Source organism: Takifugu rubripes, chromosome 20 (genome assembly GCF_901000725.2).
Source record: "Takifugu rubripes chromosome 20, fTakRub1.2, whole genome shotgun sequence".
Taxonomy (NCBI): Eukaryota; Metazoa; Chordata; class Actinopteri; order Tetraodontiformes; family Tetraodontidae; genus Takifugu; species Takifugu rubripes.
Genome location: NC_042304.1, coordinates 14,876,915 through 14,903,046, shown reverse-complemented (window position 1 = coordinate 14,903,046; position 26,132 = coordinate 14,876,915). Strand labels below are relative to the sequence as shown.

General features: G+C 41.3%; 1 protein-coding gene across 5 annotated transcripts in view; it reads right to left on the bottom strand.

Annotated features, from left to right (window-relative positions):
* LOC101067056 (discs large homolog 1-like protein) overlaps positions 1-26,132 on the bottom strand; it is a 60,967-nt gene that overhangs the window by 2,263 nt on the left and 32,572 nt on the right. For 4 of the 5 annotated variants that reach the window (XM_011615081.2, XM_029828222.1, XM_029828224.1 and 1 more), the window contains 19 exons: positions 19,922-19,975; positions 18,295-18,345; positions 17,505-17,629; positions 16,774-16,943; positions 16,557-16,693; positions 16,324-16,468; positions 15,415-15,547; positions 13,832-13,988; positions 13,444-13,546; positions 7,312-7,426; positions 4,598-4,780; positions 3,036-3,099; positions 2,383-2,398; positions 1,665-1,706; positions 1,271-1,321; positions 914-1,015; positions 607-779; positions 433-542; positions 191-282 (listed from right to left, as the gene is read on the bottom strand). In XM_011615081.2, coding sequence (XP_011613383.2) covers positions 191-282; positions 433-542; positions 607-779; positions 914-1,015; positions 1,271-1,321; positions 1,665-1,706; positions 2,383-2,398; positions 3,036-3,099; positions 4,598-4,780; positions 7,312-7,426; positions 13,444-13,546; positions 13,832-13,988; positions 15,415-15,547; positions 16,324-16,468; positions 16,557-16,693; positions 16,774-16,943; positions 17,505-17,629; positions 18,295-18,345; positions 19,922-19,975 — 2,023 coding nt within the window. The remainder of the gene's footprint in view (positions 1-190; positions 283-432; positions 543-606; positions 780-913; positions 1,016-1,270; positions 1,322-1,664; positions 1,707-2,382; positions 2,399-3,035; positions 3,100-4,597; positions 4,781-7,311; positions 7,427-13,443; positions 13,547-13,831; positions 13,989-15,414; positions 15,548-16,323; positions 16,469-16,556; positions 16,694-16,773; positions 16,944-17,504; positions 17,630-18,294; positions 18,346-19,921; positions 19,976-26,132) is intronic. The other variant, XM_029828223.1, reaches the window with a different exon arrangement.

The following is a 26,132-nucleotide window of genomic DNA, read 5'->3' as shown; positions in this document are numbered from 1 at the left end:
CCATTAATGATTAATAAGTTTTAAAAATTAACAGAAATAATAAAAGACAGTTTGACAATAGAGTCTCCTTTATACACTTTAGGAAAACAGCACATTTGTCACCTTTTATAGCATCATAAAAAGTAATCAAAAAGTCTGCAGATTAGAAATCATGGAATGACACGTGAGTTGTGTTTAGATGGTAACTAACCGGTGAAGTATTCTGTGAACTCCTGTTCCAGTTTGACAGCTCTGTCGAAGGTCTTCCTTGCCTGCTCCTCAGTCAAACGCTTGTTCATCTCTCTGGAGACACAGATCAAGCTTATAAAGTCAACATAAGACAACATTAACCTCATTTACAGCAAGCTAAACCCTTTAAAACACTCCCTTAAATGCATGAGAGTGCATGATGATGATTCCTACTTAAAAACATAGATTTTTCTTAACACTTACAGTATGTTTTCGACATTGCGTGGTCTAATGAAGACAGCGATGGGATGGAGGCCGGCCATCTGGAGACGCTTTATGGCGTTCCCCGATACGTCCAGTATGCAGTGTTTTCCCTGCATGATACAGATAATCAAGGTGGCTCCGTTTCCATCTCTGCGTCATCACATTTACACCCACCTTTTCAGCCACTTCTTTCACTGACTGTATGCTGGTTCCATACAGATGGTTGTTGTACTGTCCAGCCTCGATGAATTTGTGCTCCTGGATCTCTCCTTCCATGACCTCTCTGGAGGAGACAAAGTGGTAATCTCGGCCGTCCACCTCATAGTCTCGCCGGGGTCGTGTTGTGTCTGAGGTCATATGCCAGAGATACATGACAGGCTTTGGTATGTTCTTATGAGATTATCAGTTAAACCAGTGACTATCAAATCTGTCTGTTTTCTCAATACTTTGATATGCAGTTGCTTTTGAGAAAGGCACTCACGTGGGACACAGGAACCAAACTTGTCAGGGAACTCAGAGATGAGGTCATCGTTGACGCGATCTTTCATCGGTCCGAGCACAATGACAGGCCGCGTGTAGTTCACTGTAGCACGGCAATAACAAGAGTGATGCAGACAATAGAAATTATTTCAGCTATTCATCCTTGTCAAAACAAAACAATAATCCGAGACTGTAGTCAATCACTGATTGTACAGCAAGTATATGCTGCTGAGTTGGTGTCTCGGTCCTTTAGGCTAAATACTTTATTCCAGAACAAGTGGCCCGCTCTTGTTAAAAGCTGTTTGGCCTCTGAGGTGATGCTAGATGCTTTAGGTAGAACATAGTGAGACAAACTGACCTTCCTGCTGCATGACAGGTTGGTAGGTGAGGAAGGTCTCTTCTTGGCCAACTGTGTGGACAAATAGACAGGACTGAGTTTTACTCTGACTGGGACTGTTGTTAAAAGGACAACCTCACCAGTCATCATCAACACTGGAAATACTGGAGGGGCAAATGAACATAATGTGGACCCCCGACCACCCCCCCCCCCACACACACACACACACTCACACATGCACAGTGGAGGACAAAAACCAAGACATAATTTCACATGTGCAAAAGCAAAGCCATAAATCAGCAGGAACATAGTGGCGGAAAGTAAACAAGCCAAAAATAAGGATGAGCAGAGGTACGATAGACAGACAATGCAAGAAAGAGGAAAAGAAAAGAGAGAGACAAAGGTCCAGACTTACAGGAACAACTGTCACTATCACTGGTGCCAGAGGTTACTAGCTCTGGAAGGACAAGACAGGTCAGATTCAGGAACACACACACATGGAGGAGGACTCACAAACACACACACAAACACGCACACATACAGTCTCAAATTCTCTCTCGCTCTCAAAAAGAAAATTCCTTTTTAAATAACCAAGGGAGAGCTTATGGAGTATCTCTACACTATATAATTGCACTTTTATGTAAATTAAAAGAAGAAAATTAACCACAAATATAGATTAACTGCATCCTTTGCCAACAGAAGTAATTTAGTGGATTGCCTGAGCAGTCAGAAATATTCCACTTGTGGAATACGACATCTTTCCATACTTACAGAGTCACTCAGAAGCGATTGTTATACCATTGTTGTAATTAATGTTTCTTCTGTACTTTTGCAGCCTGGAAAAGTACTCTACTGGAACCTGGTTTACGTTTCATAAAGCCCCATCTTTCCTTTTCTGTCACTTTTAAAAATGATGTCTTTTTATAAGCCTAAATGACATTTTACTGCACGTGTGTGTATAAAATTAATGAAAAATATCTAAGAATGTACTTTTACTCTAGGTATTTTACATTTTGCCTATAATAATTCCCAATTTGCAAACATCTGCACATTTGATGAGAGTTTCCAGGTTTTTCTGACTGACTGTTGCAGGGATGTGACCAGCAGGTGTCAGTGATAGAACAAACACGTACCTTTATCATCCTGATCCTGGAAAAACAGAGAGGGGATATTATTAATTGTTAATCACGCATATGACAATCATAATAACAGTATCTTGGTACACACCATCACATACTTATACAAGCTTACTTTGTCTTCCTCACAGCCTGCAGTCAGGTGATTCAGCACGTGCGTGTGCTATTTTTTAATTACCATCTTCTCGCGGTGCAGTTACTGATTACATTTGTGCTAATTCACAGCATGAAGAAAACCGACAGCGACGTGACAACACAGTGATATCAATAGCTTGTGTTGGACTCGCTTGCCATCCTAATTGGCATCATGATCACACTGTGTGAAGAGAGATCCTTTTAGTCACATCTGTTAAAGAGCCTCAGCAAAAACGTAGCTCAAATGTTTAGCACCCACATTGCTGCAGTTTATATAAAGTTGCTTTTAATTTTGATGACTGGCTACATCATTTACCGTGTATAAAAGAGCTTTCAATCGATAGTTAATGAGAATCTATTGCTCAAATTGTTCCTGTTCTCAGCATTTTATTCCTTTGAGTCTGAGCATTTGTCAGTGTTCTGGCATTCCTAAAACATCTGCCATCCATCAAGTCCACTTACATCAAGACAGTCAAACCATTTCATCAACACTATTACGTATCCTGGCTGCTCACCGATCTATCTTGAGACCTCGTCACTCGGACCGTCTTTAACCTTGACCTCTCCTTCTTTTCTGCCCTGTGAATTAAATAAAGTGATAATAAAAGATGAAGACAAATACTAATACAGAGCAGATACTTTCAGAAACAATCAAGCTGCGCTTACTTTTGAGTTCAAATGTTCAATTGAGTTTTCCCAATAATCATAATGACTCGAATCTTGTGTAGAGGAATTGCTTGTAAATCGAATTATTTGAATTTAATCAAGTTAAATAATATATTTCCTAATATCCTATATTCGATGGAAGCATATAGATAAGGGTTTTTGTGAATAAACTTGAACATGAACAAAATGAATGATAAAAAAATAATTTTCCTGGACAACAGAGACCAGAAGTAATGGACGCTTATCTAAACTGGTCTGCCTGTTTGGGGCTGTGCTTCTATTTAAAAGATTCATTGGCAAAAATATCTTGGTTCAGTTTTATAAGCTTCATTTATATTTAGACTCGGCACTTCCTGTGTGGTGCCATTTCTTGCCTGTGATCCGGGACATTTCTCTGCTAAAACCTTGTTTCATAATTTAAGCTAAGAGTCAACTGTGTATTCAGCATTGAGTTCTGCAGCTTTTAGCCCTCAGATGTCTGTAAACAGCCAAACAATTGTCACTGAAAGCAGATTAAGTCCACTAAGAAGTAACAATGCAAACAAACAAAGTGTTTTTCTTCCTCCACCAGATTTAAACCACAATGGCGGCTCACGCTTGGCTTATTGTTATTCTTATTCTTGGCTTATTGGCTTATACATTCCTCTCACTCCAAAATTTCTTGCATTGTCTTTAACTTCCCTCCAATTTACCTTCTGATGTCAAAGCAACATAGAAGAACAGCTGCAGTTACTGTGCAGACAGAAGCCTCTAACAGCTCATTGTCTAATATTCATTCACTTATTGAGCTAAATGTTCCTGCAAATGTCTTTATTTATATCCACACCTTGGGTAGCTGTACTTTTATCTAATTTACTAAAACTGTGTACATGTTTGCTGAGACTTTTTAGTAAAAGTACTGAGAAAATTCAACTAACGTGAGACCCACAATGAACCAGCCACAGTGGCCCAGTTTCCTCAACAAATCCCCCATTACTGAAGCAAATTTACACATCAGCTGCTTCAGTTTAGTTCCAAATTGAGCAGATAAGAGATGAGCAGAGAAGCATTGGAATATTTTTTATGCTTTAAATATGGGACAAGAGACTGTATCAGTACTGTCAGACACTCCCAATCTGAAAATCTTGTTTGACAATCTTCACACTTTCAACTCAATCTCGGTTTTCCATTTTATTGTATTTCTCCCATCCTTGTTTCCTCAGCTCCTTCTTTCATGCCCCGACTTTCTGTGCTTCGTCTATTTCTGCATTCCTCCAAAAATCCCACCTCAGAACACTATCAGGTTCTGTCTGTCACCCATACCCCTGAGAGATAATTAATAACATGGGGGTGAGAGCAGGATTCATTCCCACCCCAGATCTTCCAGAAGATACACAGTTGTGGAAGTGTTCCAAAAGTTATTTAAACGGACCTCCTGCGGCTGGGGATGACTCCGACCTCTGGGCAGTTTGGAGGAGGGGGGCTAAGGTGACGGGCGGGCCACCACTCCTCCTCACCGGCGCTGCTCACATGGAGGATATCCCCGAAATGAAACGACAGGGCCTGATTAGCCGTGCTGAGGTCTGAGACACTTCCGTCATAATCGAACAACGCTCTGCAGAGAAAAAACCCCCAGATATATTCACATTAGTCATTTTTATGTAGTTTACTGCACTTTTCTTTATTTGCACGGCTTGTGTAGTTTTGCACTGTGCACACATTTTTCACACCATGAATAATTGCACAGTATTCAGTTTTAACACAGTGGGGCTTTTAGAAAAAAATTCAACAAAACATGTAAGAGTGTACAATAATGTCAGTCAGATGAATCAAATCAATACAGGAAATTTCACAATACTTACAGACTTATTTAGACTTTCCATTTTTATTAAAGTGAAATTGTAGCTTAATTCCTTTCCTAATCAGTTCAATAATGAGCTCTTCTCTGCATTTATACCCGTGTGTGTGTGTGTGTGTGTGTGTGTGTAATTAAATGCATCTGTCTGTGTGTATCTGTGTGTCCCTGTGTATGTTGTAATTTGTCTCTGTGACCAGAGTTTCAAACTCATCCAGAGGGAAAAGACCCTGGAAAGTAGGCCAGCACTGTGTGTGTGTGTGTGTGTGTGTGTGTGTGTGTGTGTGTGTGTGTGTGTGTATGTGTGTGTGTGTGTGTGCGTGCGTGCGTGTGAAGGAAGTAGAGCTGAAATAACCGACATCCCAAAGTCCCCCCTGCCTTCATCAATAAAACAGACTGGAGACAGAAACCAAGAGGTTTGCTGGGAGTCTACCATTAGAAAAACCACTCCAGTGAAAACTTTATTGATTTTAGAGTTAAGAGGAATTCTTTATGTGAATGGATCTCACACTAGTCGGTGTTTAAATATCGTTTGTGGTGGCATCTGACTCTTCCCATCACAAATAGATGAGGGTTATTTTTAAGGTCTGGAACCAGCAGCCACACAGAAAAGCTCCAGACAGTGAATTAGTTACACGCGGACACCGCTCTAACCTGAGATGTTTTAATATTTCGTTGTTTTATCAAAGAAAAACATGACCAAGCTATAACTATATTGACTTTTGGTTTACCAACTGTTACTAATGTGTTGTTTTGTTTGCCTCAAGTGGATATGTAGAACAGCAGAAATGAGTGATGAGTTGGCACGACACATAATGTTGCAGGGAGGAATTCCAGGACTCTAAATATAATACGAAACAGACTGGTTTTATGAACTGATAATGAATTTGCAGCAGCCACTTTACACTGAATACCTCTGAGTCAATTTGGTTCTATTCTCAAATGGATTCTGGAAATTTAATTAATCAAGTGAAGGGGAACTGTAATGACTGTAGTATAGTGTTTTACACTGTCCTCATCTCAGGGTGCACGTTCATAATGCAGATGGTGTGCAGTAAAACTGCAGTTACAGCGGATTCCCAAACAAAGTGCAGCTCCTGTGCCTACGCATAATATTCTGTTTTAATGTCAGCCCAAATACCATTGGCAACTTCTGGAATCTCAGGAAAGGGGCGACATACTGCAGAATGTAGATGACAGAGCCGGTTTACGACATTATGGGGTTCCACGCGGGAGTCATTCTAAATAATTGGCTGCGCACGCACCCTTATACGTCTGTGTATAATACATTTCCCTCATCCTAACTGTCAGTACTAAATGCCGGACCGCAACCCTCATCCTAACCTTAAGCTAAACCAAGTCTGAATCCAGACAGAGACACTGCATCATACATATGTGATCTTGTCTTAGTGACATTTCCTCTGAGAAAAGGTTAGTCTGAGTCTTGCACATGCACAAAAACACTACTACGTGTGTGTGCCTCACACTGCCTCTCTCTGCCTGTACACACATTCATGAATGCATGAGTACATACGGCAGCACAGAGCATCACAGACCAACATGTCTCTGCAACCAATCAGCAACCATGTTGTTTTCTGTAATATTGGCAGCAGATTGGCCATTTCAGGACCGTAGCCCGATTAGTGCACGACAGTGATTTATCATGAGCTGTGAGAGTGCAGTTACTTCATTATTTCCCATAACCTTGAAATGAGCACGGTCTGATTTTGCCAAGGTGGAATATTGTCATTGAAGATCTCTAACCTCATGAGACCATGGCCGTAATTTGTCTGAATATTCAACACATTCAAAGTCATTGCAAGACTGACACTTACACTGAGCATTTACAAGGTGCAGAGTGTAGCAAAAATACTGTATTTTGAACCACTTGAAGCTAAATTTGCTTTGAGACAGACAGACAGTCCTTGTAACCAGTGGATTTAATGATTAATGTGGCCATTAGGAGTCACCTCTCTTGTCTTTCGTTCAAATGTATTGATCTCCAAGAACTCCATTTTGGCTTACCTGCACCCAGTGACCTACAACCAAATCAATACTTTTTCTTTGCTGTGATTCTCTTGAAGAAATAATGTTAAAAATTGAAGTTGACAGAGCAGAGTTGATAAAGAAGATCTGAACAGCAAGGAAACTAGATACAGACAAATAAAGGGGGAATACATGACATCTTTACCTGGATGTGGCTGTGTATTGCAGAACAGTCTATTTTTAGCAGCTCACACAAATACATCAAGTTACCTGCAGCCAGCAGGTCAGCAGTGCGTTTACATTACCTGACGTAAAGCGTGCGTTTCTGCGTGGAACGGAGTGAAGTGGAGCTGGAACTGATGCTGCTGGTCATCATCTGTTCCCTCAGGTCATGGATCTTTGCCTCAAAACGACTGTACTCTACAAACACACCCGCAAGGAAAAATATTAGACTTGACAAATTATTAAAGACACGACCTATTGGAAAAATAAATAACTAAAACACATTAAAAGGCTGATATAAAAGTACAACTCTTACAAATGACTGTAGTACATGAAGATAGTGTATTTTTAGATGAATGCACGGGGGAAACCCAACTACCGTATTACCAATACACATTAACACACTTGCACAGACACAAGTGAAAGAAATAATTGTGCAATCTGAACATTCTTGCAGCAATAATCTAATAGTCTGTTTGATGTGAGCGTTACCTCTGGTTACATCAGACCTGGTTAATATGACACATGCATCCCAAACATCACAACTCTTGGGCAATAATAGGTTTTTAATCTTATGCTATGTGTTTATGGCAGAAAACAACTTTTAGAATAGCAAAGAGTGAACCCAGTGACCGATCAATAGAAAATGTAATCATATTCTCAAGTATAGCAGCCTTGTGCTTTCCTATCCTCACATACAAAACCCTCCAGTTTATGACCCATTTTTTCTAGCAGCTGTATAAATGTCACCGTGCCTCTTCAGTCATGAGTGTACATTAGTTACCGAAAAGCACCTTGTGGAAATGGAATGAATTAAGGTGACCTCTGAGTCTTTACTGTGGAAAACTGTATTTTTATACCAACAGACTATTGTAAAAAGTGAAAGTTCTTTTCCCCTAACGTCATGCGGCTTTCCTTCACCCGCTTAGGCTCAGATGACAAAGCCACCTCTGCAGAGCGTCCCTATATTGGTGTGTGTGTGTGTATGTGAATGAGTGTATCTGTGTGTACGCCATTACTGTGGACCACTGTATTTAATTAACCCTGAGTAATTCAATCACTCAGTGGTCATGCATTAAAAGTCTAACACCCCCCCCCCCCCCCCCCCCCCCCACACACACACACACAGATTGACAAGAACAAACAGGCTACCTTTTATGCAGTATTCTGCTTCCATTGCCAACACAATGAGGACAAAACACTTTAACCTTTAACAGCAACCTTCAATAGTTTCACCTTGGCCGGTTGTTTGATGGATTCCTTCCAGCTATCGTCACATTTTGACATATTTAAAAAAATAATTGCCAGATATTGCATGATGTTTTGCATCATCAGCATCTAACTGTCCCTGTCAACATGCATCGCTTCAGTGCCGTGTTATGGGATTACAGTATGGCCAAGGGAGAGCGAGACAGACAGAGGACAGAGAGGATAAAAACAAGAGGAGTGGAATAAAAGAACAGCTAAAACAGATGAATGATTGAGCGCTAGGAAGATGCTGCTTCTCTTTGTTATCCACATTATGTTTCTGATTACTGACAAAGACAACAATAACAACGCTGGAGCTGTCAAAGCCGACGCTCTGATCACATCAAGCTTTAAGATACGTAGACTGTCGAGATGCCTTGCAGCCGTGATCACACTCAGTTTAAACTCCAAATCCAGCAGCAAAACAGGAGGGACTGTTGATATCAAATCATGAGATGAAGACAACGTGGCAGACAACATGACGACAACACAAGCAGCACTCGTCATCACAAGTAAAACCAATCTTTTTTTTTTTTCCAGATACACCCCAAAACACTCAACTTAACTGATTCAAAGTGGACTGAAATGAAAAGTGATGTTCCGATGTTAAAGTCAGTTCAGTCTCTCTCTCTCCAAGTCCCTCACAGCTGTACTCACATGCTGCAGGCAGCCAGGCAGGCTCAACGCTCCTACAATGCGACGCCACTACGCGTGATTTAGAAAGCGGGTCTCTGTGAGGAAGGAGTTTGTGCTGCTTGTGAATGGATAAATGTGTATGCATGAGCGAGAGAAAAAGAGAGATAATTGAAAAGGTCTAACCGAAGCGCACGAGAGATCCACAGGAGCAGGATGCAAATAGGAGTTTAAAAAAAAAAGTGTGTAGGTATGCAGAAAGGAAGCCTGCGTGTGTGTGTGTGGAATCAGCCCCGTGTTGTTCAGCTGCCACGGAAACAACAGATGCTAACTCTCTTTCCCTCTATTACACTCCTCCTTTCCCCTAGCTCTTGTTCGCCGTTATGTTGCTCCTCCCCCTTTTTGACAGCAGCTTGCTAGAGGGAGGAGATGAACGTGTGCATGCACACGCACACTCACGCACACAAATACACAGTTTCCTCGGGTCACTCGTGCAGGAAGTTGAGTCGATGCCAGGCTCTCCTGCCCTACTTTGGCCCGGGGGAATCGCTCCCCCTCAACCCATCTAGACCCACACACCTATAGCAAGTATTGATTTGTTGAAGCTTATTTAAAACCCCAGTTAATGTTGCTTGTATAGATTTTCATATCAGAACATAAATAAATAAAATCAGAACCACCTTATCTGCCGCTGTTTGTCAGCAACTTGTTATGCTCTGCTGGATTTAGGTGTTTCTGTTTCCACGCGTTTATACAACACTGGTTGTTGGATTTTTTTGACGAAGCGTGTTCAGTCCGGTTTGATTTGTCTCGTATTTGGTCTTGTTTCTCACAAGACCGGACACAAAAACTGTTACCTGAATGAGAAACATCGGGATACACTACAAGCATGATACAGAACAGGTTAGCATAATTCCATCAAGCAAAGGCACATTTCTACTCTTGTCTCTCACTGTGGACATCAAACTATTCCTTTGGTGACGCATCAAAATCATAGAAGTTTCATTTCATCAGCATCTGACTGTGTCTGTCAACACGCATCGCCTCAGTGTAGCATTATCAGATTAATAGAGGAGAGCAAAGGAGAGAGGGTCAAACCAAGGCACCATTGACGGGGGGAAAGAGCAGAGAAGGAAGAGGAGAAGAAGATCTGGGGGGAGGGGTGATGACAAAGACAAATGGGTCTAGGGATCATATTCCCCCCTTCATTCTCTCCTTCTTTCCCTGGAGGAGTATTGTTACTCCGTTCATCGGCTGGCAGACGTTCTCCGTAGCTGGAGACAAACGTTTCTCCGGTTAAGGCTGCATGCACCGCGCCAATCATTTTCATTCAAATCCCTCTTTCCTGTTTGAATATTTACAGTATTTAACCATCGCTGAAGTGAATGTATTGTCAATAAATGCCTCAAGTAAATACACTAATGGGCTGACAATGCATAATTAGCTTTTCTGCAGGGAGGACTGAACCTATTGTGTGCTATTTTTACCAGCACTGCTGGCATGCTTACTTTGGGCTGCCTGTGTTACATTTAAATCAATGATGAGGCGGTGTTGTGGTGCTCTGGGGGAAACTTGGATGGACACCCATTTCATACCCATCAAGTCACTTTTACTATTTAGTATTTTTATATTTTACATCAAAGTGTTTTGTGTTCCTGAAACTTTGGAGATGTGATAAATGTAGCCCTTCAATACTAAAACAACCATCTCTATTCATTGTAAATAACAGCACAGGTTATATTAATACCAAGCAATACAATACAGTGTGGCTCAGAATCAGTATTTATTGCTATACTTGATCTTTGGAGACACATGTGTATCGGTAAGGTGCACATGTCAAAGGCAAGTTAAAAAAACACCTCAGTGTGGAAATGTCAGAACAAAAGGCAGCTCATTTGATATCATAGTGGCAGTAAAATAACAGAGACCGTTAAAGGGGAAAAGATGTCAGATTAATGTACTAAACAGGAAATTAAAATGCAAAGCAGATGGTTAATGTTATCCTCAGCATGACAGTGGAATGGCAACACGCTGTAAATCAGTCACATCATTTTAAGCCCTGACAACTACAATCCCCTAAACGCACTTTGTGGTTGATGAGGAACCAGTGTGACAAGTGGAAGGTTTTTACAGTACGCGGTAACATAATAAGTCTGTTCTCACAACTTCTTATCTGAAATCGCAGAGACACAGCTAAATTTAATACTCTCCTTATCTAGAGCAGGACTCCCAAAAAATAAAATAAAAGGTGTCATAAGCAGGCCAAGAGAAAAAAGATAAAGATCTCCTCAGTGCTGACAGACACCACCTCTGTGTGGCGAGTGTGTGTTTGTCTGTGTCGAGTTTCTGTGGCGGTTGTGTGTAATCCTAGTGACTAATACTGGTGTCAACCTCCAGACATTTACAGACCCACACCAAGACGCAAGACCAAGGCACAGGAGCTTCCAAAGTCAATATTGCATTGTTTTGGTGGGGTTGTTGACCATCCATCCTTGGTTTCTGATCAATAACTCTGCAGAACAGTAAAAGGTTAAAAATAGACATTGCATGTGAGCCTTTAGTGCTGATATTCCAGTCATCATAATACTAGGTGTAGGGCCCATGCAGTTCAAACAAATGTCAGAACCATAGGTCTGGCTAAAAATGGCTTAAAATAGCCAGAAGCGCAATGAGGAACTTCAGCAGGAAAAACACACAAATACTCATCATCTGCTGTTCTTTAAATTGACACAGATCTTTATCTGCTGCATCAGCTCAAATCGACTGTGAGGCCACCCAAATTAGCACGCACACACATGCAGCCCTGTGCTGAACCATGTTGGGCTTGGCTACAATGGGCATCTGAGTTAAAATAAACAACAGGAGGAGACTTGAACACACACACACCGAGAGAGACACCTTTCCGCACATACCATCGGGAAGTGTGTATTTGTAGGAGGAACACTGCTAGCAGCCACATGCTATCACCACGGGAATGGGATCAACATGGATGCAAAACCACATAGAGGCGGGCCAAAGCTCACTGTGGACAGAAGGTTTGATATAAAGTTCTTTCAGCAGTCACTAATCAGAGTCACGAGGCAGACACAAAAACACACATGGTTCTATTGAAGCCATTCCAGAAAAAGAAAAACAGGCCTTTGGAAAAACAGTCTTCTCTCTTTCTTAACACCCCCCAAAAATGTTTAAAAAAAAAAAAAAAAAAAAAAACCCAAGGTGCTGTCCATGGTGCTGAACTAATTTCTAGGTCTAAATATGTGCGTCTGTTTCTACAAAAAATATAATCAGACTGATTAAGGGCAACAAAAGAATTGCCAAAAAAAACCCCCACAATTTCCCACAAACTGCCCTAAAATCTCCCATATAGTAATTCAGAAACTTATCAGCTAAAATCAAATGAACAATTATTGCCAAAATGCTGATTTTAGAGCGGCACAGAAAAGACCTCTTGAATTGGAATTCATTAGCCATATATTACCTTCATACCCTTCCAGTAAATTTGCATACTGCATAGTGCAGCTGCTGGGGAACCTCATCATAATCTGACAGTCCCCAATACATCTTAATGGATACTGCCCCTCATTTTCTGCTCAGACTTCCTGAGGCGCTGTTATCCAGTGAATCATGCAGCCATCTTTCCTGTAGGAACACCTTACTGCAGCTTCTCTCAGACTGAATAATGCATGTACTGTACTGACACCAGCAGACAGACAGACGACACTATACGAGCAATAGCTTCCACTAAAGATGTTTCAGGGTGACTCGGAAAGTGATCAAACCCGAGGTATAAGCAGGTTTTCTAGGTTGCAGCCCTTCCAGTCACTCCCAGTAGACAAAGGGAATGAAGGCGCATGATGGAAAAGAGTTGTGTGATATAGATTCAATGTGTGTGTTTCTACATGTGAGAGATCCTAAATTTGGTCTTTGGGTGCTATAAATTTAATATTAAACTTCAAGGTGAGGGTAAGGGTTAATGTAAGGCCCCTAAACAGAGCTGTGTATTTGTTCTGTAGTGTATAAATATTTTTTATGACTTAATCGGCATTGACAATAGCTTCAAACTTCATTTAGAAAAAATAATAACTGTATTTTTGAACCTGAAACTGTATGAATCCCGCGCCCCAGGGAATTAGGAAAAAACCAAAACAGTATCTGCTGCCCTCTTTTGGCCAATTCTGAATGTGTGCTACGTGCCCCATTAAAACCCAAGATGGTTCCCATCGATTTAAATGCAGTGGAAATATGTCTGTTCGGCTGCATTAATGTTACAGCGTTTTACATCATTCGCCATAATATCAAAAGAGAGGACCACATGACATGGAACATGCACTCACCCTCTGGTCTGTACTGTGCTACGATGGTAACAGTCTGCCCTGCGTTCTTCAGAGCTGCTGCTGCTTGCTCATGTGTTGCACTGGACAAATCCACACCATTCACCTTCAAACACACATGGATCAATATGAACACATGTGCAGGTCAGAGAAGGTCAGTACCACGTGGGTGACCAGTCACAGCTCAAACTATATTTACTATCTATGGAACATAAATTAGAGCTTTGGCAAATGAATCTTATATTACTCAGTCAGTAATTTACTGTTTGGTTACCTTGGCGAGAAAAAAAAAAGTGAGCTGAAAAAAGACTCGAAACTGATGCTACATTATATATTAAAGGTTTGTAAATACAAAGTAATAATTTATGCCATATGTTACAATACCACATACCGACAAGATGCGGTCTCCCTTGCGAAGCTCCCCACAGAGATCAGCTGGGCCTCCGGCAAGAATAAAGGAGATGAAGATGCCTTCACCATCTTCGCCTCCAACGATGTTGAAACCAAGACCTGTGGAACCACGCTGGAGCACAACCCGCCTGGGTTCCCTAGAGAAAATACAATTCAAACACAGCATTAGCAGATTTTCCCTCTTTTAAAATCACATCTAATCATAGGTTTAAGGGTTTAACTAATACTGTGCAATGTATTATGTGCATTATTGTTTTGTAGTGTTGTAAAAGGTGGGATGACTAATAACCAAAGTTATTTCTGTGCAAAATAGCTACTTAAAAATATTAAACTACAACTATGATAGTGTGTACATAATTCTAACTGTGTATCGTTTTAAAAAGGGAAGAACAATTTTTAAAAAGCTTTATTCTCTGCAATGACCAGGAGGCGTCGCTATAACAACATGTTAGAACTGCTGCACCGCCACTCTCTCGTACACCTGCATTTCTCTTCCACGTCATACGTTTGTAGAAAAAAATCAAATCTACTTTTACATCCATTGTGTACAATTTCATATGCTTTCTTTTATTTATTTATCCATGCATCAGTATCACAAATGCATTACCTCTCTCACTGGAGCAGAAAATTCTTTAAATGTCATTGTTCTATTTTTGCTGACTAAAGTGACTACAGCCTGCATCCAACCATAGTTACAGGCTGTTTGGGACGTTTTACTGTGATGTAATGTTTGGTTCTCATTATTATCATTATTATATAATTACATCCTTGATGTAAAAGCATCTTCACCACTTGGTCAACATTAAATCAAAAATATCAGAATATGTGAATAAGCACATAAAAAAATGACCAAACTAAAAATACAGTCTGCAGTTGTTCTGAGGCTTATCAGATTTATTATAATCAATGCGGTCTGATTGGTCCACAGGGCTATGATGAAATGAGTCATGTTCTGGTAACCACGGTGATGCTGGTTGAGTGACAAGGGCTCTGATAGGCTGTAATCTGTGCATTATGATGGATTAAAGACAGTAGAGAGGCACTGAGAGGGTAACTGTGTGTTTGCGTGTGTGCAGATGTGACCTTAGTTTACATGCCCGACAAAAAGTGCCATCTGCCTTTCACTGGGAAACACACAAACACTGACACAAACTCACGTACAGCAGCAGAGCACGGCAGGGACGAGGTCATACTGTATTTTGAGTTTGAAAGCCACTTAAGAGCAAAGATGTGAGACATGAGAAATAAGAAAAAAATATCTCCTGCTTGAATATTTTGAAATGTGAGCCATAGCAAGAAGCTACAAATATATAGGACTGCGTCTTAAAGTTATTAGTTTGGCATCCAGTTAAAAGGTTTGAAAAACACCTGGTACAAACACAATGGAGATCAATGAAATATTCTTCCAATATTCAGATTTGCAGCTGAGAGGCGATGGGATGTATTGTGAAGTTATTAATATCACTAATAAATTACCATCAGTTTGTTTGAGTGTTCAGTTTTGGTCGAGGAGGCGTAAACTGTCTCAGAACCAAACAAAAGAGCGCTGACGTGAGGTCTCACCTGGAGATCTCTTCCTCTCCGGTAATGGTCCTGGGCAGTGGCGAGTATCTGGGTGTCGTCAGAGGGGCGGGGCTTACAGACTGACTGCCGCTCATGTAAGGGCTTATGTGGTTATCTTGATGAGAGGAGTATGCTGAGAAGATAACATATCAACATTTTCTCACACTGTCACATCAGGCCTGTACTCGTACTGTAACATTTAATCCAAGTATGTACAGTGCAAGCTCCAGTACAACAGTGCACATAATTATGTAATCTAATCGCTCGTGAGCAAACGAGTCAAAAACTGTTGCAATCATCTGTACGATTGTGGTGTGATTTATGTTGTTTGATGGTGTGACAGATTCACAACAGTGACAAATGACGCGTCGTTTGACAGCATCCTGATTCGGAGCGGTGACATCTGGCTGTAATCCAGAGGACCAAATTTACCCAGTCTGATAATCAGACTGTTACGTAACACGTTTGAAGCCGTCTGGTTGAGCCTTTGAACTGCGGCTTCAAAAACACTTGGTTGAATCCACAACGTGCAATTGTGATGATGATCGCAGCTGTTTGGGACAAACACATTGGGTTCATCTTCTTTTTTTAATGTCTTTCAGTGTTGAAGGTTGTGAGTGACTACTCCAGAGCAAGGCCTACAAACTACGTCTCTCATAAGTTCACAAAAAGAGAATCAATGAAATGTCAAATCAAGCAAACTTCTGCTGTTTCAGTGTGCTAATAGTAGGCTTGCAGCTTTTATCAACACTCAATAAAGTCTATTAGCAGCTCATTTTTGTAATTATTGTTCAATATTTAGCATTATATTTAGCATGCTTTGTCCTCTCTGCTTCAGTAATGCATGCACATCGCATTGATATCACAAGGCGATGCGTGGCGTGTGTGTAGAGGAGCATGCGTACTCACAATTCGTGACATCTGGCGGGGGGAAGTTGTCATTGATAAAAAGGGACGTGTGTTTGGCCACGCGCAGGTAAACGACATCAGGAGTGGACTTCAGGGCAGCCACTGCATCCTCATGCGTTACCTCCTCCAAACAGGAGCTATTCACCTGATGAACAGCACAGTGGCGTGAGTATAACGTCTGCTGCGATCTACCATGATTAGTTAGTCAGTGTAGCGGAGAAAACGGTTCTCACGGCAACGAGTTTGTCGCCTATCTGCAGCCGTCCATCCTTGTGTGCGGCTCCTCCCTCGATGATCTTTGTCACGTAAATGCCGTTATCTCCTGGGACGTGTTGGTTTCCAAGTCCGCCTGCTATACTGAATCCTAAACCTGAGACATGAACATCCGCAGTTAATTATTCCGATTCCTTTTACATTTTTATTAAGATCGACTTTGCCTTTTGTTGTCACCTTTAGGCCCTTTGACCAACTTTATATCCATGATTCTCTCCGTGACGCTCCTCCTGCGTCGTATACACAGTCTGACCAGACCTCCGGCCTCCTTCAGAGCTTCCACAGCTCCGCTGTGGGTCACATCTCTGACGTCTGTGTCATTCACCCGGACTATACAGTCATTCACCCTGTACAGGAAAGTGCCAAAATATGGAAGGAACTGAAGTTGATAGAATAAAAATTATAATTTTGTTTAAACAGCACTGACGTCAACCGAAGAGTCAAACACTATACGACCATTACATTCTGCTGCTTTGAAAATTAAAGTGTAACAACTGTATTACCCCTTTCTTTCCCAACTGTATTAACCTAGATTATATAATCATTTGTGTTTCCCCTGACAAATTTTCAAGTGACATAATCTCACTGTGTGTACACTGCACACATATTTGTGTACATATGACAACATGTGCATTTATTTGAAACCCAGGTAAATTTCTTGTACAAACATGGCTGCGTCATTCAGAAGCAGGCAGCGTTGCACTGCTGCAACCTCATGTCGTCTACGACGCTGAAAAAAGACCTTTAACCTACTCTTGTGTTGAGAATTCAACACTCATTCATGGGTTTTATGACTGCAGTAAGAATCAATCAATACACTCCATCTCATTTATAACAAATAAGCAGTGGAAATAACATTGCTAAAGTACACATTGCCCGGGTAAACCCGTGTTTGTACGAGCACCTACCTGAGTCGCCCGTTCTGGGCTGCAGCCCCTCCAGGTATAATTTTTGTGATGAAGATAGAGGGGTCATCCCCAATGTGAGGGTTATCAGTGCCACCTGCGATACTGAACCCCAGACCCGAGTTACCCTACACAGAAACGCAACAACATTGGTTTTCATGTGTTAAAACATACAGCCTGTGAAGGTAAATTATGCTAATATCTTGTGAACTAATTCAGTCAGAATGTAATAAGGCACTACCTATGTTTGGTTGCTATCACACTATGAATATTTCTCACACTTATATTTTATTGCTGGGTTTAGGGTTAAAGCTAGGCTAGTGTCTGTGCAGGCATTTGCGTGGATGGTCATAGTGTCTTTAAAGCAGATCCTGTCAAGCAGACAGAACCAGGTCACTGGAGAATAGAGTGAAAGAGAGTGAGGGAGATTTGGAGAGAGCCGCAGGTGAGAGAAAGGGGAATATAATGAGAACGGGGACGGGAGAAACAGGAAGAAGAATGTAGGGGAGGAGGGACGAGGGAATGAATGGATGGGGAAACAGGGCTAGCACAGGCCAGCACTGCGAGAAAGGAAGGGAAGCTGGAAAGGACTTGAGACAAATCTATGCAAAGCTGAAGTTTAAAAATGTTTAAAACACTAAATTTCTCCCACTCTCACTTCTATATGATGGAACATTTCTTGTTTTTTTTCTGTCTGGTTTAATCGATAGTGGAAAATGAACAATGGCTAATTATTTATTTGGGTTTACACAGTATAAATACATGTACTGCATGGTCATTGCATCGTTTTTACCCGCTCCAACGTGATCTCTTCATACTCATAATCTGCTTCTGTTCCGTTGACCTGGTGAGGAAGACAAATAACAAATGCATCAAAAAGGAGAAAATTCTTCATTTTGTTGGCAGGTATTATAATAGTAATAATAATAATCTAATCTTGCTTAAGCTTTAATGTACATCATAATAATGTCTTCTATTGTTCTGCACTGCGTCTGTATGCATTAATCAGTATAGATTATTATAGATAGATCAGTGTAGTCACTAAAAAATGCAATGAAATAGCAAGATGTCTTTCAATCAATCCGACACTTAATGCCTCTAAATAATTTCAAATCGTATTCTTTTTATGATCCATTTATGTTTATCAAATAGGATTTCACAAAACACACTATGCCTCTGACAATGTGTGGATTTAGTTTACCTTCAGGTCCAACAATTGGTAAAATATCTGTTTTGTACGAAAGGGAAATTAGACCTTCGATCATTTATGAATGACGCTGAAATCCCCAAGATTAAACCTGTAATGCGCACTTAATGATGATGTGCCTGTGATGTCATATTTAAGAACATCCCTAGTGAATTACGCAGCAGCCAATCACACAGCTCATCCTTATCTGATTACTAAATGAATAGAACAAGGAATGACAGTATATTTGATCCAAGTCTCAGACGATTGGATATTTTACATTGAGTTTATACTGGGAGATGAGCATCTTGGTCCTGCTTTAACTGCAGCCTCACACACACACACACACACACACACGCACGCACGAGTGGCATCCCAGTGGTCTACGTAATCCCTTTGGCTGTAATCTGGGCCTCTGTGGAGTCAGATTAGTTCAGATTTGGAATTTCTGTCATTTCAAATAGAGGGCACAGTCTTTCATCAAGAGTAGGTCTGCTTTTATCCACAGTCACAAAGACTCTACATGTTGTTACTGTTAAAAGGTCATAGAAACCTAGAATGTGATGTTATCGTTCAGAAGAATAAGGCAACAAAACCTCGGGTTTCCAAGCTAATTCACAGAGGTGGATATTTTGGTGACATTCTTATACAGCGATCAAAGTTGCTCCCTCTGCTTTAAAAAGCTGCTGTAGGTGGAAACGAGCATCTGCGGCGGCCTGCATCACTACACTGATGCCTTCTTATCCAAAACAGTTGCTTTGAAACTATTCACAGCAATTAAATATAGCTCGAGTCTGTCCTTTCCCATATGTGCGTCTGGGTTTTTAATGCCGGCTGTTCAGCGGGGAGTGATTCCACAGTACCGGTAATTACATAATAAAATTATCTAACAATAACAGGCCCTGATTCTGGGAGGCAGCTGGCTACCAGTAAAATGACATCTGGATCCATCTAATTCGGAGTTTTCCCTAGAAATTGGGGACACAACATTCTAATGGGGTAGAAAATGTTTAGATTCACCGAGAAATTAAAGTTTTAAAACATTGTGTTTGATGACTTTTCTGCATATAAATCATCTTTGTGTTGAGAGTCACCATATTCACCATATAAGCAAGTCTATCTTTCTTAATGCTTATCATGAATGTGCATGAGTTCAGGTCATTTAAGGTGCAAAGAAAAATCCCAGGTAGGTTTGTTACCGGTGACAGTTTCTAACATATGTAAGAGTACTCACATAAGGAGGGGTGTCGATGTTGTCGGCGTTGACCACCACTGGAGGGGGGTTGGCCTGCCAAGGAAAAGGACCAATTAAACATTTTGCCATCTGAAATGTGTCGTTTCAAACCTGCAGAGCCAGAGAACACGATGCTGAGTGAAATCTGTGAGTTCCACTTACTCGTCTCATGTTTTGGTACAGCATGTTGAATGCATCTGCTACAGATTACCACAGCGGAACGGCTGGATACACCGCATGACATACTGCACAATCCTTAAATCAAATAACCTTACTATAATCTAACAGCTCTGGTCGTGCATCCCACATTATGTTTTTACCATAACAACTCTGTTTTGCTCTTCTGCTATGTACTTTCTATTTGACTGCATTGTAACCAGGTTCTGCAGCAGTTGAGTCTCTATTCCTTTGGATTCTTACACAGGCAACAATAAATCAGTCCCTCCACACACTAGTTATTCCTCTCTCCAAGCATTCGGTGCTTGACAGTGTGGCATCTTCAGCGCGTCTTCTCCTGTGAACCAGAAGTGGGGAAATCAATCCACGTAAGAGAATCTAGAGTTGCAGTCTTGCTCCGAATCCCCAAAATAAGTGTATAAACAGCCACCCAGCCGAATGGACGGCCGTCCAGAGCACACAAAATCAAAGGGCAACAGAGCAACGATGGCATCTATGCATCTGCGCTAATCTCCATCGCTATCACCCCCCTTTTCTGCACTCCTTTATCTTCTCTCTCTTTTTTCCTCTCTCTGTCTCTCTCTCATGAACACATGTCCAACTGTCAGTTGAGCTGACAGAATGCTTGATCCCACATGGGAAAAGGCAGGAAGGCAGGGCAGAGGATCAGAAGGATTACAAATATGGTGGGAGGAGTCAAATCTGCTCAACAACAACAACAACAGTGGGGAGACAACTAAACACAGAAAGGGACAAAGTAAAGAAAAACGAATGGCAGGAAGGGAAACGGAGTGGTAGATTATTACTGTAGGTGAGGGAACACTAATAAGACATTCAGGGATGCTGCTGAGACAGTAAGGGTCAGGCTGACACTTGCAGCTGTTATTATATAAGACACTGAATAAAGCTACGAGATGGTTGTGATGGTAACTGCATGTTTATGTCCTGTGTTCTGCTTCACAAAGAGAAACACTAAAATGCAGCAATAGGATGATAATGAAGCAGGTTGTGACCTCGTGTGCATCTATAATCTGGTAATTTATACGCAACAACGGTGCACACAATTTAGTCCTGCGAGTAGTTTCTTGTACTCGCATTTCCAAAACAAAATGGGTGTAGTAGATTTAAAAGATTAATTCAAAAGCCTCAATATTACTAAGTAGAGTAGTACTTGAGTAAATGAACTCATATCGTAAATTACATCCAGCTAGACGCACATTAGGTGTGGAGTCACAAAAGGGTGCAATATCCTGTAAATGTGTCACATCAGCTCCACTCAGATCTTTTCATCTGAAGGACATAAAAAAAAAGATGGAAAAAAAGAACTTTCATAGTTATATTTCTAAGCATATAAAACACTGAGTGTGTGTTAATCTGCTCAAAAACCCTCTTAACCTTGCATTTAGGGTTCTATAAAGCCGTCCCTCTTTTAAATGCTGTTACCGACTACAGACTGAAACACTGAATACACACAAATCTTTAAAAGAGAACACACTCACACACACATTTTGACTAGTAATATCATTATCCACTCCATTCCTCATGTAAAATGAGACTTTGAGAGACTAATGAGGTAATCAGATGGAAACTGACACTAATCAAATGAGAATGGCCATGCTAATCATGCTAATCAGCCTGGCAATACTTGCTTTCACTGATCATTGTGCTCAGAGCAGTATAGTACGATAATGAACCAATCAGCAGACAGTCAACAGCTAATAACAGGCAGGTGGCAAGCTAATTTGTTTTCCTTTGCTAAGTGGATTGATTATAAAATAGACAACTGTTCCTAAACCATTCAGTACAGGATTCTGACCATACCTCCTGGTCAGAATTTACCCCTTTTATCAGCGTCTACTTAAAAGTATTATACTAAATGTGCATCAGACTTTCCTGGGATTCATGGACTACCAACTATGGACCCCAAACCTACCTGAATATGGGCTTGTATTTGAGGAAAATGATGAATGTGTGGCACATGCTGAGGTGTTTCCACTGAGCGTGATGTCCAAATGTAAGTGTCATTGGGCCACGGCTTGCTGTCCCATTTTCCTTTGGCTTTGCCTTTTGAGGAAGTTTTCTTCAGGCTGTCTTTCTGGTGAGGAATCTTTCCTTTAGATCCTCTGGTAACCAAGTTGGTGGGCAATGTACTCCACCCATACCCTCCCAATGCTGAACATAGCGGGAGCTGTGGGGAGTGAAATGGGTGGATGGATAGTGACTGGGAGGCATGTGGAAGAGGAGGAGGATGGTCATGGTGTCGGTACTGAAGGAAGGAATGATGACTGGGTGAATGTGGTGGCCCGTGATGTTGGTGATGGTAGATCTGATGGGTGGATTGGGAAGAAAGCAGGTGGTTTGGTGATGCTGGCGGGTGGTTTTGACAGTGATGGTGCAGCTGATGATGACTAGGGGACAGACGGAGTGGCTGGCAGCGGGGCGAGTGCAGTAGGTGATTTGATGATGGTGGAGTCAGGTGACAATTAGGAGACGGTGGAGCCAGTTGACGCGTTGGAGACGGCGGTGCTATGTGATAGTAGCTTGGAGATGGAGAAGGAAGTAGAAGCTTTGGCGAATGGCATCCGTGTTTTGGCGAACAGTGGCGGTGTTTTGGCGAGTGCAGTGGTGAAGTTTGCGGCTGATTATTTGGAGTATGTATTTGCAGTAAATTCTGGTTGTGCTTTGGGTGAGAATGACTCTTGGCTGATTTGGATTTTCCTTTGCTGGATTTTCCTTTGGTTGTGCCACTGCTGGGTTTCTTTGGACTACAACAGAACTCATGGCCATGAAAATAGGTAGTCATTGCTACGGAACATGTATCGAGAGTGTTAACAAGGAGCCTGTACCTTTTTATGCCGCCCTTACCGCATCATCTAGTGAAAGACAAGAGGGAGGTCCTCAGAATCGGAACTGTCCACATAATTTAGGTCATTTCTCTCCACAACTTAGTCCTCTCTCTGCCACACAAAGCCGATCTTCCTTTCTTTCCTTGCCGTCTGTCCTTGTTTGGTAAAATCACCAGAATATAAAGAAAATGAAACTACAAAGTTGTAAACTCGCTATAATAAAGACCTCAAAATGAAATCACAGTTGTGTTTCTTTGCCCTTATAAATTAAAGCAGAGGACGCATTCATCAGCAACGGATAGGCATCTTCCTTTTCTTCAGCTTTTTTCACTTTCAAAATCTTACAGGATCAGCAGTCACATTAAAGTTTTGGGAGGAAGTAAAAAAAGACAGCAGGACCTCTCAGACAACTTGAGCTTCTTCTTTTCTCTCTCTCTCAAGATTTAATGACTTCCAGAGGAGATGCGAGTCCATTTGTGTACTCCAGAAAGGTTTGTCTTTTCCCGGAGAGTGATTAGCCTCTGAATTTAATTAACCACGTAACTCGGAGGAGCTCATGTTTCTCATTTCGCAGCATACTCCGACTTTCCGCGTCCCTGTGGTCATTGCAATTCTGTCCATGTATTCCAGAGTTCACCCGATGTGAAATTTCCTGATGTTTTCAGAACAGCTCCATTTAGGTCCATTTCATCCATCCAAATGGAATAAAACAGAAAGAAATCCCCTTCCTCTGCTTTCTTTTCATCTTCTCTTCTCTCCGTTATCAACATTTGGTATTAGGCCACATCACTATGCAGAACCTTTGTTTTTTGATGCTGCCTCCTTTTTGCCGGTGTCAGCCCTCGCTCTCTCTCTCCCTCTCTTCCCTTCTACTCACAACATCTCTCCCTCTCTCCTGCACTAGCCAATTAGGGGACTTCTGCACATGACAGCAGCCAGGCATGACTAATCAATAGGCAACAAGGGATGGTGAAACAGCACTCGTGGCTCAGCCGGGGAATGAATGTGTGCACAGTAAGGCGAGCTCTGCGATTGGTGGAGAGTGGTCCCTTCTATCAACCTTTGTCTTGTTTCTCTTTTAGTGTCACATCACAAGAAAGGTTGGGTCACTGAAACACAGTCTACGAAATGCTTGCTGCATGAGCATCAGTGTGTGTGTGTGTGTGTGTCAGGGGGGTGTTTATATGTTGGCCTATTTCCTTGAGACAATGTGCAGCTTTGCTTTGTGTTGAAGTTTATTCTTTATCTTTTGACTACAACAAACATTAAAGTCTTGACTAGCCTGCTCGGGTACCGGTCATACACACAAAATATGCACAAAGCATACACATGATACCATCACATATCACATAATAATTGAATTACTTTCATTTCTATTTTAATTGGCAATTCCCCTGCAGAATGTCATGTGCTAAAATGAATGGAAGTTCTATTCTGGAAGGTTCGTGTTAAAATGTAAATGAGCTGCTTGTTAAAACTATTATATCGGTCATGCAAATGTCTTAACAAATCTCTTCTGCCGGGGCTGCCTTGTCTGTATTTATGCACCTACGTGTACATTGACATGACTTAAATGTATCTGACGGTTTTGTGCTGAGCACCTCGGTGCAATACCAATATAAAACAGCACAGACAGATAAGACTTTACATAAATCTAATAAGAGCTTCTGGGTTTCTGGAGCTGGCCTTTCACAAGGAACCACATTGGGTTGTTAACAGAACAGCAGATACATACAATGCTGCAGTATTTGGGTCTAAATCTCTATATGTCAGCTAATATGTGCTGTACATTGCCTCAAACCAACATAGTGAGAAAGTGAGGCAGCTTAAAGAGAAGAACCAGTGTGGAAAACATAAACAGATGTAAAGAGGTTAGTTGAGAGAAGGGCTGCTACAGCGTCTCTGTTAGTGTTCCCTGTGTAAAGTGCTGTGAGCGCTGCAGGCTACTCGCTCAGCCAGGAGAGGATGAGCAAGGAAAATAGGCTGTTAGCATCCCAGAAAAATGAAGCCATCACTAATACAAGGCTGGAAGGAAGGAGTGGGCTGTGGGGGGAAGACGAGAAATGAAACAAAAATACATGAGGGGAGGGATAAATGAGTAAAGGCATGGTGTTTGAGTGATGTTAGCCAGAATACACTTCCCCCAATACATTTTAGCCTCGCTGCACTGTGCTATTCAGTCAAATATGAACCTTTTAAATATATTAACGTTGTAGGTTTATGCAGCTAATCTGCAGCCTTTATGCAAAACACTTCCTCCAGGATCTTTATTCCAAACATTCCAGATGATAAAACTGGAATGACTGACTTTTAAACATCAGTCTGACAAACAGGAAAAGTAGCGGCTGTAGATTGAGTTTTTATGTCAACAGTAAATCTGATGAGCAACATTCCAGCTTAAAGAACGCCGATTATGAATTCAGCTGGATGTGTCACCGCCAGCAGGGGGCAGTCAACACCACTTAGTGAATCAACAAGGAGAACAAACTGTACCTTCACAGACATGTCGATGCTACTCATCAGAGCTGCTGCCTTATCGGTAGCCTTAGAGATTAGGGAAGTGATTAAAATACCAAAACAGCAGCAAGCAGATGAAATCTGGTATCCACAATGAAAAGCAACAACGAAGAAGCAGAATTGATCATTTTTAGCTGCTAAATTGTCCTGTAAACTTCGTGTGTTTGGTTGAAAAAGGCACAAGAACTAAAATATAGGTACAAAAAGCAGATATTTCTAAAAAAAAAAAAAAAAAACATATCAAAGTGAAATGAAACAAACATGAATTTAGATTGAAACAACTAATAATTGACATGCAATTGATCAGATCAGACGCGATTTTGTAACAGAGTTTTTGTCAGCCACTGACCGAAGCTTTTAAATCCCTTTCACCAAGGCTGTGATATGTCAAATCCACATCCAATGATTTTGACGACTCTAATTCTATGTTTATTTCAAAACGAGCATTTGAAAACTGGCTACTTTACTTGATCTTGACTCTAGATTCTACCTTGGAATCTCATTGGCCTGATCCTCACACCCAAATGATGTGAAAGCATTGCCTTGGACCTTGGCAGAGCTGTGGTTTAAATGGACCTGGCAGGTGATCCAGTGATGTGAGGTTACATCATAAGATCTTCATTATCATATATCACACCAAGTGCCGCACATAATATGTCACCATAAATCAG